The 16212-nt window shown below is 40.0% G+C and overlaps 1 protein-coding gene across 6 annotated transcripts in view; it reads left to right on the forward strand.

Annotated features, from left to right (window-relative positions):
- The window catches only part of TASP1 (taspase 1), a 355079-nt gene that overhangs the window by 69753 nt on the left and 269114 nt on the right, over nucleotides 1-16212 (forward strand). For all 6 annotated transcript variants that reach the window (XR_005064338.1, XM_037031312.1, XM_037031321.1 and 3 more), the window contains one exon: nucleotides 1593-1713. Coding sequence is in view for 5 of the 6 variants with exons in the window: in XM_037031312.1 (XP_036887207.1) it covers nucleotides 1593-1713 (121 nt within the window). In the remaining variant the exon portion in view is untranslated. The remainder of the gene's footprint in view (nucleotides 1-1592; nucleotides 1714-16212) is intronic.

A 16212-nucleotide genomic window follows, 5' to 3' on the forward strand; every position in this document is an offset into this window, starting at 1 on the left:
TGATCCCTTAGAGTTAATTTTTTGTATATGGTATGAGATAATCTAAATTCATTCTCGTTTATGGATATCTAGTTGTCCCAGCACCATTTACAGAAAAGACTGTCTTTCCTTTATTAAATTGTTTTGACTTCCTTGTTGAATTGAACATAAATTGGAAGGCTTATATCTGGACTCTTGATTCTATTGCATTGATCTATCTCTTTATCCTTGGTGATATGTCTATATCATACTGTATTGATTACTGTAGTTATGTATTAAGTTATAAAATCTAGATGTGTGTGAGCCCTCCAGTCTTGTTTTTCTTCTCAAGATCATTTTGTATATCTTGAATCCTGTACATTTCCATATGAATTTTATGACTAGTTTATCAATTTCTGTCAAAAAAGAAAAAAACACTACTAGGATTTGACAAGTGATTCTTTTGATTCAGAACAATTTGGGGAATATTGCATCTTGAAGATGGTAAGCCTTCTGACCTATGTACAGACTGTCCTTACATTTGTTTAGGTCTTAAAATTTTTTTAACATGCCTTGTAGTTTTCAGCAGGTACATCTTACACTGTTGAATCTTATTCATAAGTATTCTTTTTGCTGTTATTGTAAATAGAATTGTTTTCTTAATGTCATTTTTCGATTGTTTATTGCTAGTGTGTAGGTAAAAAATTGAGTTTTGTATGTTGATCTTATATCTTGCATCCCTGTTGAACTGTTTATCAGTTCTAGTCATTCTAGCAATCACTGTGTCTACTTTATGGATGTGTGTATTCTCTACATTTTATGTAAACAGGATCATCGAAAATGTGGACTTTTGTGACTGGCTTTTTAAAAAATTTACCATAATTTTAAGTGGATTTAGTCGAGTCCTGAGGATTTTTTTTTTGTATAAGATCGTGTCATCTTCAAATAGATATAACTTCACTTGTTTCTTTATAATGTAGATGCCCTTTATTTGTGTTTCTTTCCTTGTTGTCCTGTCCAGATTTCCAGTATAATGTTGAATAGGAGTGGTGAGAGTGAACATTGTTGTACTTACTGTATTGTTCCTGAGCTCAGGGGAAAGCATTCAGTCTTTCACTATTCTACTGTCAGTGCCAAACTGTTTGTAGGCACCCGTTATCGTATTAAGATCCCTACTCTTTCTATTTTGAACTTTTTTTTCCTCATGAAAGGGTGTTGGATTTTATCAAATTCTTTTTTTTCTTTCTGTTGACATGATCATGGTGTTATTATTATTTTTTTGGTCCTTTATTAACATGGCGAATTACATTGAATTTCAAATATCAAACCAAACTTGCTTCTCTCGGATCCCTACTTTTCATGTATACACTTCTTTTATGTTTTGTTGCATTTGGTTTGCTTGTATTTCCTTAAAGATTTTTTGCATCAATATTTATAAGGTCTATTGATTTGTAGGTTTTCTTCATTCATGGTGTCTTTGTTTTGTTTGGTAATTATAGTTAGTATTACTGTCATATAATGAGTTGGGAAGTGTTCTATATATCCTTTTTTAGTTTATGGAACAGGTTACGAAGGAGTGACATTAAATGCTTTTTAAGACTAAAGGTATTTTAATTTTTGTTTTTATCTTTTAGGATTCTCCTTTTACAAATGCAGGAATGGGATCTAATCTAAATCTCTTGGGTGAAATTGAGTGTGATGCCAGCATAATGGATGGAAAATCCTTAAATTTTGGAGCTGTTGGAGCACTGAGTGGTATGTGGACATTATAACACGCAGTCTCTATTCTTTAAAAAATTATGAATATTACCATTCCATACTACCTAAAGACTTAGTCCAGTTTTTTCCATTATTCTTGCTTGGAATAGTGTTGAAAACAAACACTGTTTCTTTCTTAAAGGTTTTATTTATTTATTTTTTAAAGTATATTATTGCTTATGCCATTACAGTCTCCCCAGTTTTTACCCCTTTATCCCACCTCTTCCCTGTACCCCTAACCCTCCAGCATCCCACCCCTTAGTTCACTGGGTTGTACATGTAAGTTCTTTGAATTCTCTGTTTCCTCTATCGTTTTGACCTCTCCCCATCTATTTTATGTGTATCAATTGTGCTTTTTACTCCCTATAATTTTTATTCTGTATTCCTCCCCTCCTGCTCTCCACCGAAAACCCTCCATGTGATGTCCATTTCTCTGATTCTGTTCCTTTCTAGTTGTTTGCTTAGTTTTTGTTTTCATGGTTTTTCTTTTTTTTTAGGTTCATTTGTTGATGGTAGTGAGTTTGTTATCATTTTCATAGTTTTTGCTCTTCTTCAATTTCTTAGATAAGTCCCTTTAACATTTCATGTAATAAGTGCTTGGAGATGATGAACTCCTTAAACCTGACCTTATCTGGGAAGTGCTTTATCTGCCCCCCATTCCAAAAGTTAGCTTTGCTGGAGAGAGTAATCTAGGATGTAGATCCTTGCCTTTAATAACTTCAAATACTTTCTTCCAGTCCCTTCTTGCCTGTAAGGTTTCTTTTGAGAAATCAGCTGATCGTCTATGGGCACTCCTAATGTCTCCTTTTCTCTTGCTATTTTAAGATTCTCTATCTTTAATCTTGGGTAACTTAATGATAATGTACCTTGGTGTATTCCTCTTTGGGTCCAACTTCTTTGGGACTCTCTGAGCTTCCTGGACTTCCTAGAAATCTGTTTCTTTCATCAGATTGGTGAAATTCTCCTTCATTATTTTTTCAAGTAAGTTTTCAGTTTTTTGCTCTTCCTCGTCTCCTTCTGGCACTTGTATGATTAGGATGTTGGAATGTTTAAAGTTGTCCAGGAGGTTCCTTGGTGTCTCCTCATTTTTTAAAATTCTTGTTTCTTCATTCTGTTCTAATTGGATGTTATTTCTTCCTTTTATTCCAAATCATTGATTTGAGTCCTGGTTTCCTTCCTGTCATTGTTGGTTCCCTGAATAGTTTGCTGTATTTCACTTTGGGTAGCCTTCGTTTGTTCTTTCATTTTGTGATCAAGCCCAGTCAGTTCTGTGAGCATTTTGATTACCAGAGCTTTGAAGTCTGCGTTAGATAGGTTGACAGTTTCCTCCTTGCTTAGTTCTCTTTCTGGAGTTTTGCTCTGTTCTTTCATTTGGGCCATATTTTTTTGTGTTGGTATACCAGTTAAGTTGTAGGGGGGTGGGGCTTTAGGTATTCACCAGGGCAGGGCAACCCTCTTTGCTGCACTGCAACACTGTGTAGGGGAGGGGCCAGAAAGGGAACAGTGCAGCTCACTTGCTGGTCTCTAGCCCTACTTTGTAAAGAACCTTCATGTGAGACTGGGAGTTTCTCCCACTATGGCTATTGCTGCTGTAGTGCACAGTCCCCTCTGAGTCTCAGTTTCTCATTCAGGCTGCATGATCCTCTGCCTTGCCATGGGTTCTCTCTGTCCTCCAATCTTACCAGTCTGGTTGGTTTGGTTGACTGTTTCTTTAATTCCTTGGTTGTTGGAGTTCTATTTGGTGATTTTCTGGCACTTCTGGTTGTTTATTGATTTTAGATTGGTTGTTATCTTCTTTTTGGTTGTGGGAGGAAGTGAAGGGTTTTTACCTATGCCTTCATCTTGGCTGGAACTCTTTTATTTTCTTATTTGTAGAAGGAGGGGATGTGAGGGAAACATCGATCATTTGGCTCTTGCATGCCTCCCAGTAGGGGATGTGGCTTGCCTGACTGGGAGTCGAACTTTCAAACTTTTGGTTCACAGGCCAGTGCTCAATCCACTGAGCCACACCAGCCAAGGCCATTTTTCCTTTTACTGAATTTAAAACATGAAATTTTAGCTATGGCATGTCTTTGTTAGAATTTGAACATTTTCTATTTCTGTAAGGGAGTATAGACATTTAAAATGTGTTAGTGGGTTTCCATTCAAGATAGTGGCATAGGCACAAATGGCTTGTCACTTTGCATAACCACATCAAAGTTACAGTTAAAATATACAACAACCATCACTCAGAACTGGCAGAATTCAAGTTGAATAGAAATCTGACAACTGTGGAATTAAAGAAACTACATCTATCCAGATTGCTAGGAGGGGGTGCAGACACAGAACAGGCTGGTCTCTCACTCCTGTGTGGTGGGTAAAGTCAGGAAGGATATCTCAGGAGTGAGGAGTCCCAGCCCCATATCAAGCCCCATAGCCCAGGATTCCAGTGCCAGGAGGATACGTTCCGACAACTTCTGGCTGTAAAAACCAGTGGGATTTGAGTCAGTGGAAGAGCCTGCTGGAGCCTCAAACAGTTCCTCTTAAAGAACCCACACATGGACATACCTGTGGGGAGCTCTGCCTGCAGGGACCCCCTGGCTGGCATGGATGTGAACAAGTCTACCAAGACATGATTTGCGTAGGTAGGAAAGGTGGGGGATCTCTCAAAGGAGAAGGGCCAGGAGCCTGTTCCTCAGTGGGCTTTTAGTGGGTTCAAATTGCATAGGAATACAGTTAAAGCTCATCAGTCATTGTCAGGCAGTAAGGATCAAAAAATAAATAACATTCAAAGAACTCTGAGGGCTTATTCTGAGTCAGGGTCAGATAGCTAAAGAGCCATAAAACTTTGGAGAAACAAACTCATTCTGTGCTTGGACCCTTAACATTTAGATTGAGGGCATTCTTAGCAAAGCAGTTTCACAGGACTTTATGCATTCTTTCTTAGGCCTGATCTCACTCCAGGGAACCATCCCTTCCTGCCCAGGGCTTCACTGCCCTCCAGAATTGTTTCAGGCTTAAGTCAGGCAGGGGAAGTAAGACAGCCAAGAGATTAGGAGACTTCTTGCAGGCAGAATGAGGACACAGGTTATGTCAAAGCGGAGGGGCAAAAATAGGGGCAATCACCCCTTCCCTGAGGGCTCCTTTGCTACTTTGCCCATCTTAAGTTGTCCTTCCCTTGAGGAATCTTACCCAGCATTGGCTAACCAGTCATCTGGCTGGGGCCAAGCAGGATGAAGTAAAAGGTGGAAGAGGCAGTGCCCCTACCAGGAAGATAAGCTTTGTCCCCTTAGTGGCTTATGGTCCCAAGGTCCTTTTTTAGCCTTAGCCATTGGGTGTTACAGCTTCTGAAATCAGGCAGGGTGGTTCCCAACACATACCTTCTCAGACTTACTCCTTCTGAGCTCCAGCACCAGGGTAGCAGCTTGAAATGCACTAGTGGCATACAGGGAGAAACTGAAGTGTCTGGCATTAAGGCAGGCAGAGGCCATTGTTCCTTTTCTAAACCCCCCTACCAATAGAGTGGGCAAGCTGGTGCCGTATCTGAGACTCTGTCAACCTGGCAAATACTGTTTGTCCTGCTTTGGGAGATCCCCAGAGATTCTTCCCCACGCAACTTACAGACCTACCAAAGCTAACTTTTCCATGTGAATGGATGGTCTTGGCTCATGCTTCACTATGTTTTAAATCCTCTCAAACAAGCAACAGCTGGCCTCAGTGAGCCCAGCTTCAGCACTAGCGGCTGCCAGCCTAAATTCAAACCTTGGCTTCACCTGGGAATCTCCAAGCCCAGCACAAGTAGAAGCCATCTCAGATTGTTTTATAGTCCCTGCAGGGTGGCTCCAGGTAAAACGTAAGTGGGGGCTGACTTGACCTGCACCACCCAGGATACCCCAGGGCCAGCTCACCAGGGGACAGCTACAGACCACATTGGAGCACCAGCATCCTATCCCTGCACAGCTGATTTTCCACAGAGGGAGGATGTTGGTGGTCAGTGGTCAAAGCCAGTCCTTGCCACTGACTGGCCTGGGTAAATCCCTCCCATTGATCTTCCAGCAGCAACCAAGGCTCCACTATAAGAGGAGGGTGTATTCAGCCCACAGGAAGGGCATACCTTGATAGAAGAGGCTGTGCCACTGAACACTAAAAGACCCCTACTACATTAGGCCACACTACCAAGATACAGAGTCAAAATAGCTTTACCTAATATATAGAAACAAACATAGGGAGGCTGCCAAAACTAGGAAAAAAAGAAACATGAAGCATTTGGAAGAAGAGATCAGAAATTCAGAAAAAGAACTAAACAGAGATAAGCAAAGTGGCAGATATAGAGTTCAAAATACTGGTTGTAAGGATGCCCAAGAAACTTAATGAAGATCTCAACAGCAAAGATGATACAGTCAGAAACAAAGGATATACCAGTTGAAACAAAGAACAATTTACAGGGAAACAAAAATAGAGAGAATGAAGCCGAGAATCAAATCAATGATTTGGAACATAAGGAAGCAAAAAACAACCATGCAGAACAAGAAGAAAACAAAATCCCCCCCAAATGAGGATAGTGTAGGCAGTCTACTGGACAACTTCAAGCATTCCAACATTCACATCACAAGGGTGCCAGAGGAGAAGAGAAAGTTAGCAAGAAATTGGAAATCTATCCGAAAAAAATAATAAGAGAAGGCTTACCTAATATGGTGAAGGAAAGAGACATGCAAGTCCAGGAAACACAGAGGGTCCCAAACAAGATGGATGCAAAGAGGTCCACCCTAAGACACATCATAATTAAAATGCCAAAGGTTAAAAATAAAGAGAAAATCTTAAAAGCAGCAAAAGAAAAGCTGATAATTACCTACAGGGTAATTCCCATAAGACTGTCAGGTAATTTCTCAAAGAAACTTTGCAGGCTAGAAAGGACTGGCAAGAAATATTCAAAGTCATGAAAAGTAGGCACCTACAGCCAAAGTCATTGGCACCTAAAGTCATTTAGAATTGAAGGGCAGATTAAGAGCTTCCAGATAAGAGAAAGGTGAAAGAGTTCATTATCACCAAATCATTATTATATGATATGTTGAAGTGACTTTTTAGGAAAAAGAAGATCGAAACTATGAATATTGAAGTGGCAATAAATACATAACTATCAACAACTGAATCTAAAAAACAAACTAAGGAAACAAGAACAGAGACCAAATCATGGATACAGAGAGTGTTTTGATGGTTGCCATGTGAAAGGGTGTTGTTGGGGAATGGATGAAGAGGTGTGGGGATTAAGAAGTACAAATATGCAGTTACGGAATAGCCTTGGGGCTATAAAGTACAGTGTAGGAAATGGAGTAGGCAAATAACATGCATGACCCATGGACGTGAACAATGGTATAGAGATTGCCTGAGGGAATCAGCGTTACTTGGTGGAGGGTGGCAAAAGGGGAAAATTCAGGACAACTATAATGACATAGTCAATAAAATGTAATTAAAAGAAATAAATAAAATCTGTTAGCATATTTTATAGTTGAGATAACTTATAATTATATGAAATAATATATTTTTATTGTTAAAAATTCAAATGGTGTTATGCATACCTTGGGAATATTGTGGTTCTGTTCCAGACCATGTCAATATAGTGAATATCCCAATGAAGTGAGTCAGTTGAAATTTTTTTTGTTTCTCAGTGAATATCAAACTTAAAATAAATAAATTCACTTGGAATTTCTGTATATACCATTATATTGCCTGTGAATCATAGCAGTTTTGATTTTTTTTTACAATGTTTAAATTTTTAAATTTCTTTCTTGCATTATTATACGGGCTATGACATCCAGGACAAAGTTGAATATAAGTGATAATAGTATACGTCTTTGCTTTGTTCCTGATTTTAGAGGGAGAGATTTATATATTTCACCATTCTGTATGCTGCTTAGTTGTAGGATTTTCATAATGCTCTTTATCATAATGAAGAAGTTTTCTTCTAATCTTAGTTTGATGATGGTTTTTATTATCCATGGGTATTGAATATCATTAAGTACTTCCCTGCATCTACTGAGATGAATGTTTCTCTTTTGTTAACTATTCCTTTCCTGGCTAAAATCTTCTTGCTTATACATTTTTTTTATATGTTGCTTATGTTTAAGATTTTTGATCTTTATGTTTGCATAAAAAGTCAGCTTTAATTTTTCTTATAAAATTCTTTCAGGCTTTGATATCATGGTATGGCTGTCCTGATAAAATGAGCTGAGGATTTTTTTCTCTCTTTTTTTTATTTTTATTTTTTAATATATTTTATTGATTATACCATTACAGTTGGTCTATTCCCCCCTTCATTCCCCTCCACCCGCACACTCCCTCCCCCACCATTCTCCCCCCTTAGTTTATAACCACGTGTCTCAAGTTCTTTAGATTCTATATTTCCCCCACTGTTCTTGCCCTCCCCCCTATCCATTTTCTGCCTACCATCTATGCTATTTTCTGTGCCTTCTCGCCCCTTCTCCTCCTCCCACCCCCCTTTTTCTAACCCTCCATGTGTTCTTCATTTCTATGGTTCCACTCCTGATTTACCTACGTGTCCACTTGGTTTGCTTTTGTTTTAGGTGTGGTTGTTAATAACTGTGAGTTTGCTGTCCTTTCACTGTTCATATTTTTCATCTTCTTTCATCAAGGGCTTGATGAGGATGAACTCCTTGAACTTGACCTTATCTGAGAAGCACTTTATCTGTCCTTCCATTCTAAATGAAAGTTTTGCTGGATAAAGCAATCTTGGCTGTAGGTCTTTGGATTTCATGACTTGGAATACTTCTTTCCAGCCCCTTCTTGCCTGTAAGGTCTCTTTTGAGAAATCCGCTGACAGTCTGATGGGTACTCCTTTGTAGGTGACTGTCCCCTTATCCCTTGCTGCTTCTAGGATTCTCTCCTTCATTTTAGTCTTGGCTAATGTAATTATGATGTGCCTTGGTGTGTTCCTTCTTGGGTCCAACTTCTTTGGGACTCTCTGAGCTTCCTGGATTTCCTGGAAGTCTATTTCCTTTGCCAGACTGGGGAAGTTCTCCTTTATTATTTGTTCAAATAAGTTTTCCACTCGTGGCTGTTTCTTTCCCCCTTCTGGTGCCCCTATAATCCGGATGTTGGAACGTTTAAAGATGTCCTGGAGGTTCCTAAGCCTCTCCTCATTGTTTTGAATTCTCATTTCTTCATCCCTTTCTGGTTGGATGTTTTGTTCTTCCTTCTGGTCCATTCCATTGATTTGAGTCCCAGTTTCCATTCCATCACTATTGGTTTCCTGGACATCTCCCTTCATTTCAATTAGTTTAGCCTTCATATGTTCCTCTAATTTGTGACTGTAATCTACCAGTTCTGTGAGCATCCTGATAAACAGTGCCTTGAATTGTGCTTCTGAGAGGCTGGCAATTTCTCGGTCGCTTAGAGTTATTGGCTCTGGGACTTTGAGTTCTTCTTGCACCATCTTTTGGGCTGGTCGTGCCTGTTCTGTAGCAGGATCGGAGCCCTAAAGTGTTTACTAGAGCAGGGCAACTCAGTTGCTGGGGTGTGACGTTGTATGTGGGGTTGGGGTCAAAGAGGGACAATGGCTTCCCTCTGCTGCCTGCTGCTGTGGCCCCCACCGTCACCGCAGCCACCACCGTCACCAGGCCCACGCGTTTTGTTCCACTGCACGCGAGTGTGCCACCGCTGTCAGCCCTCCACCGTTGGGTTCGCCCCCTGGGGCCTTTGTGGTCCATCTCACTGTGCGCGAATGTGCGACCGAGGTCAGTCTGCCCCACACCCCGACTGGTTCCAGACTGCCTGTGCGCCTAGGTCGGGGGATCTGTCCTGCCCGACCCTGCTCTGCTGCTGGCTCCGCCCCTCTTACCGTCCCTGTTGAACAGTTCGTAGTTGTCGGACTTCTGTATAATTCCGTTTTCTGATCCCTGGGTGTGTCCTATTTCTCCAAACCTTTGTCGCATTCAAACTTGGTTGTAGGAGAAGGCACAGTGCTTCCACCTATGCCTCCATCTTGGCAGTTTTTCTCTTGATATTTGAAAGAGTCTGTGTATGATAGAATTGAATTCCTTTTAACTGGAGGAATTTATTAGTTTTTCTAAATTAATGGAGTTTTTGTGGGAAGTTTTAAAATAACCAGATTCAATTTCTTTTATAATTATAAGGCTGTATTTTCTTGTGTGTCTTTTTCAAGGAATTTGTCCTTCTCAGATGAGTGTTCAAATGTATTTGGCTGAAGACTTTTTAGTTAGCTTGTATTGATTTCTAGTTTTATTTCACTGTGGTCAGAGAATCATGTGCTATATGATTCCAAGCCTTTAAAGCTTTTTGAGACTTGCTTTATGGCCCTGATTTTGGTGTTTTGATAAATGGTCCATATCAACTTCAAAGGAGAATATATTTTGCATTTTTTGGGTGTGTGTACTACATGTTAGTTACATCTATTTGATTATTCATTTGTTGTGATATTCTGTATCTTTTATGATTTGTGTCATAGGTAGGAAAGGGTTTTTCAATTAGTTTTAATTTTATTTTCATTTACTATGAAATTTTATTGGTGTTTCATGAAGTTTCATATATTTAAAGGCCATTAACATTTTTTTGTGTGAACTGCTTATACCTCTTGCGTGGCTTGCCTTTTCAAACTCTGTTTATAATGTGCTTTATCATACTGGAATTTAAAATTTTTATTTGTCAGACTTATTACTTTCTCTTTTGTGGCTTGTATATTTTGCATCCTTTAAGGTTTTTCTCTCTTATAAGTATGGTCACCTATATTTTCTTCTTAATACATGTATAGTCTATTTTTATTTAATTCTTGAAGTCATTGTTTTTCTGAAATGATCAGAAAAATTACACCTACTTAATGTTTTGAGGAACAATAATAAATGTTATTTACTAAAACTACTACAAACTATGCATTTTTCTCCAGTGGTTTATATATATTAAATTACTTAGTTCTCCCAATAACATTATGAAGTCAGTGCTTTTCTTTCCTCTTTTACAGGTGAAGAAACTGAGATACAGGAGAGATTTAGTAATTTGTCCAAGAGTATTCGATCAGTTTGGGTTCAAGTAGGAGACAGATAGCACACAGTAATTTAAACAGGAGAAGGTTAATATAAATAATTATTAAACAGTGATAGAGTAGTTATAAAAAGATGGAAAGAAAACTCAAAGTGTATCCTATGGTAGAAGGAGAATACCCAAGAAGAGAGAAACCTGGAAGGGGTTTGGACCTTGTATAGGGTATGGTTGCAGCCCACTGTCTGGCAGAGAAGTTGCTAGGGTACCCAGGCCATAGTCACTGTGAGAGTAGGAACAATCTTGCAGTGGGGCAAGGGCGGTCAGGTGAGTTTAGCCTGTTAGGTGGGTCCACAGATGTCAGGAAGCCATGGGAAGCAAACCTGTGTAGTACAGGATAATGACTGGGCTTTTTGCTCGTTAGACTGTCAACAAGACAGGGCGTTTTGCCATGTTGACTCTAAGGCTGAGGAGAAGATGTGGGAATCAGTGACTTGAGTTACATAGAGTCCTCTTTTTCCCTGGGGCTGTCAGGTGTGCTGCTGTGTACTGAATCAGGAACTGGGGAAAACACGTGGTAGCCAGTGCTGCAGAAAACTGTACCCTTCCATCGCTTAGCACTGGAGACTCCTTCGTGGGCCAAATAGTGGTGCAAAACTGGTGCTCTCCAGGAGCCTGGATAGCAAGCCACCCTTTTTTCTTCAGTGTGTCTCCAGTGCCCTCTACTGACAAAGTATATCAGTGTGCCAGCTGGCAAAGGAAACATTTAAAGGGCCCATATAGATTTTCACAGATCGAGCAACAAAGAGTGAATTTATAGTTGAGAACCACTTAATTCATAGCTGGTACAGTTATAAAACAGTCTGATTCCCAGCACTCTGTGTTCTTTCTACGTCCCATTATCTTCCTTCTTATTGTCCTACTTATTTAAAATACTATCTATATCATATATTAAATATACAAATTCACATATGTCTATGTCTGAACTCTATTCAACTGATATATTTGTGTATTTTGTACTCAAACCACACTTTTTTTTAAAAGAATAGCTTTCAATAAAAATGGTATCTCATTGGGTGAATACCTCTTAATTTTTTCCAAAGTTTTCTCTTCTTGATAAATTTGAGTCAGCTTCTCATATATCATAGAAATCTTTTTGAAGTTTTCAGTGAATATGTTTGAATTTATTAATTTGGCAAGTATAAATATCTATAGTATTGAATCATTTATACAGAAAGGGGTGAGCAATGGGGCAACAGATGGGACAACTATAATTGAACAACAGTAAATTTTAAAATAAACAAAAATATTTTATTTATTTATTTATTTATTTAAAACATTTTATTTATTTATTTATCTTTAGAGGGGAAGGAGAGAGGGAGAGAAACATCAATGTATGGTTGCCTCTCATGTGTCCCCTGCTGGGAACTGGCTTGCAACCCACGCATGTGCCCTGACTGGGAATCGAACCATGATCCTCTGGTTTGCAGGCCTGTGCTCAACCCACTGATCTACACCAGCCAGGGCTAAAATAAATATATTTTAAAAACTCAGAGATCTGAGCTTTCTCTTCCTTTGGTATTTCATACATTGTCGTGTGACAGTTTTTGGTGTTTAGCTAAATATATGTGGTCAGTTTTATTTTATGTCAATCTGGGTATCCTTCATTTCAGTTTTTACAGCCTCTTTATATCCCACTGCTGATTTTTTTTTGCATTAGTAGTGTCTTAAGAGGCATCCATAGGTTAGTGGTTAAGGGCATATTCTCTGGCATTTTCTGTCTCTTAAAATTTCAGCATCAGGATGTTGAACAGGTGACTTAATTAACCCTCTGTGCAAATGTTCCCTCAATAGTGAGATAGGCTTCATACATATATTTATGTGATAGAGTGAAGGGATCAAATAAATAATCTGATTACATTTAAGGGATTGGTGCTGGGCCTGGCACATATTAGATACTACGCTGTCATTATCGTCAATGTCATATTTATCATTTTCCTTGTCACTTAGATAATGTTTTCACACTAATACTTACTGCTCTGTTGTTCCTCTGTTTTCCTCCTGAAAACAGTGTGAACCATAATTTAGGTTACAGTCTTGTATATGGTATACTTAGTCTCTTCTACCCACCCTTGCCTGATTTGCAGGACTTCCTCTATATTCAGTCTCTCTTGCAGGTGAGATTTAAGATATTTGCCCCTTAATTTTTCACCCAAGGTAAATTCGAAGCTCTTTGTTATCATGTTTATTCTTTAAAGGAAACTGAGGGTTTTGATTGTTGATGCCACTTTATTCTATTTTTTAATTTGTTATATTATTTTTGATTAATTATGCTGTTATAATTGTCCCACCTTCCCCCCTACGTGCCTCTCCCCCCCCCCACCCCCCCAGCATGTCACACTCCCTCTGGCAGTTGCCCCTTTTTTTGTTCAGGTCCATGGGTCATGCATATAAGTTCTTTGGCAACTCCAATTTCTGTACTTTCTCTTAACACCCCCCTGCCTCTTCTGTACCAATTTGTACTCCTTAATCCCTTCACCTTTCCCCCCATTCCCCCAGATCCCTTCCCCACTGGTGAACATCCCAATGTTCTCCATAGCTTTAATTCTGTTTCTGTTCTGCTTGTTTGCTTAGTTGGTTTTTTAGACTGGTTTTGATAATTATGTATTTATTCCCATTTTAATAGTCATATTTTTAATCTTTTTTTCCTTAAATGAGTCCCCTCAATATTTCATATAATAATGGTTTGGTGATGATGAACTCCTTCAGCTTCATCTTGTCTGCGCAGCTCTTTATCTCTCCTCTGATTCTAAACGATAGCTTTGCTGGGTAGAGCAATCTTGGCTCTAGGTGCCTGCTTTTCATGACTTTGAACATTTCTTGCCAGTCCTTTCTAGCCTGCAAAGTTTCTTTGAGAAATTACCTGACAGTCTTATGGGATCTCCCCTGTAGGCAACTAACTTCATCTCTCTTGCTGCTTTTAAGATTGTCTCTATTTTTAACCTTTGGCATTTTAATTGTGATGTGTCTTGGAATGGGCCTCTTTGTATCTATCCTCTTTCGGACTCTCTGTGCTTCCTGGACTTGCATGTTTCTTTCCTTCACCATATTAGGTAAGTTTTCTCTCATTATTTTTTCGGATAGATTTCCAATTTCTTGCTCTTTCTCTTCTCCTTCTGGCACACCTATGAGTGAATATTGGAATGCTTGAAGTTGTCCAGTAAGCTGCTTACACTGCCCTTGTTTTATTGGATTCTTTTTCTTCATGTTCTGCATGGTTGTTTTTTGCTTCCTTATGTTCCAAATCATTGATTTGGTTCTAGGCCTCATTCTCTCTATTTTTGTTTCCCTGTAAATTGTTTTTTTATTTAAATTGTTACAGAAAAATGAAGCGACCAGACACCGAGGGTTCAGGAGCACAATCTTTAGTTACGTGCATGGGCCCAGAGGAGAGTGATCTCCAAATTCTGAGCCCTGAACAAAGGGTTCTTGGGGTTTATATAGCCTGCAGGACCTTCCTGTCTATGTGGCAAAGCGAGTCACAGAAGCGGAATGCGGAAATTATGTCTATTTCCTTATCTGGGGATATCTGAGGTGCTGTGGCTCTCATTGGCTGCGCAGCAGAAGCAGGTTACAGAAGCGGAATGCGGAAGTTAGACTCTCCTACGGGGCGTTCTTAGGCTAGTGGAAAAGGGGCTTTTCTCTATCAAAATGAATGTATTTTTTGTTTCTGACTGGATCTTTTTTATGCTGTTGAGGTCCTCCCTAAGTTTCTTGAGCATCCTAATAACAAGTGTTTTTAACTCAGCATCTGATTGATTTTTTATTGCATTTTGATTAGGTATTTTTCCTGAGTTTTGATCTGTTCTTTTATTTGGGCCATGTTTCTTTGTGTCTTCGTTTTGGCAGCCTCCCTGTGTTTGTTTCTATGTATGAAGTAAAGCTGCTTTGACTCCATGTCTTGGTAGTGTGGCCTAATGTAGTGGGGGTCCTTTAGTGTCCAGTGGCACAGCCTCTCCTATCAAGGTATGTCCTTCCTGTGGGCTGAATACATACTCCTCTTATAGTTGAGCCTTGGTTGCTGTTGGCAGATCAATGGGAGGGATTCACACAGGCCAGTCAGTGGCAAGGACTGGCTTTGACCACTGATCACTAGCATCCTCTCTGGAGGATCAGCTGTACAGAGGCAGGGTGCTGGTGCTCTGACATGGTCTGTAGCTGTGCACTGCATGGGAAGCTCTGGTGTTTCCCAGGTGATGCAGGCCAAGGTCAGTCCCCACCTTTGTTTTGACCGGAGCAACCCTGCCTAGGCTATAAAGCAGTCTGAGATGGTTTCTACTTGTGCTGGGCTTGGAGATTCCCAGGTGAAGCCTAATTTTGAATCTGGGCAGTCTGCTTCTGATGCCATGCCTGGACCCACTTAGTGAGAGTGGCTGGAGACTCACTGAGGCTGACTGTTGCTTGTTTGAGAGGATTTAGGAAGTTGTGAAATTTGAGCCAAGACCAGGCATTCATATGGAAATGTCTCTGTTAACAGCTTGGGTGGGCCTGTAAATTAGGTGGGACAGAGTCTTTAGGGTGGGGTAAAGTATGTTAACCAGGCTGATGGAGTCTCAGATATGGCCTCTGCCAGCTGGGTCTCTGGCTCTGTGGGAGCATGGTTCAGAAAAGGGACAGTGGCCTCTGCTTGCCATTCTGTCTGGGTAAAAGCTGTCCCCTGGCTCTCTCCTTGATGCCAGACCCTACACTTCCTCCCTGTATGCCACTGGTGCCTTTCAAGTTGCATCTTCATTTGGTGGAGCTCAGAGCGTGTAAGTTTCTGTAAGTCCCTGTGTAGGTTCTTTAAGAGCAAATGCTTAGGACTCTAGAAGTTTCTTCCACTGACTCATTTCCTGCTGATTTTTGTACCCAAAAGTTTGGGGTCTTATCTTCCAGGCACTGGAACCCTATCCTGGGAGGCCTTTTGTGGGTCTGGGACTCTTCTCTCCTGAAATATCCCTCCCAAACTTTTATCCACCAAATGTGGATGTGAGACCAGCTGTTCTGCATCTCTGCCCCTCTTAAGTCTAGATGGATGTGTTTTTTTTTTATTCCATAGCTGTATGACTTCCATTTAACTTGATTTCTGACAACTTTGCGTGATGGTAGTTCTGTATTTTAGTTGCAGTTTTGATGTGGCTCTGTGAGGAGGTGAGCCATGTTTTTTTTTAAAATATATTTTATTGATTATACCATTACAGTTGGTCTATTCCCCCCCTTCATTCCCTTCCACCTGCACACTCCCTCCCCAACCATTCTCCCCCCTCAGTTTATAACCACGTGTCTCAAGTTCTTTAGATTCTATATTCCCCCCACTATTCTCGCCCTCCCCTTATCTATTTTCTTTTTTCTTTTTTAAATATAGTTTATTGATTATACCTTTACAGTTGGTCTATTCCCCCCTTCATTCCCCTCCACCCGCACACTCCCTCCCCCACCCTTCTCCCTCCTTAGTTTATAACCACGTGT

Source organism: Sturnira hondurensis, unplaced genomic scaffold (genome assembly GCF_014824575.4).
Source record: "Sturnira hondurensis isolate 20B ecotype Veracruz unplaced genomic scaffold, ASM1482457v3 Scaffold0001813, whole genome shotgun sequence".
Classification (NCBI taxonomy): domain Eukaryota; kingdom Metazoa; phylum Chordata; class Mammalia; order Chiroptera; family Phyllostomidae; genus Sturnira; species Sturnira hondurensis.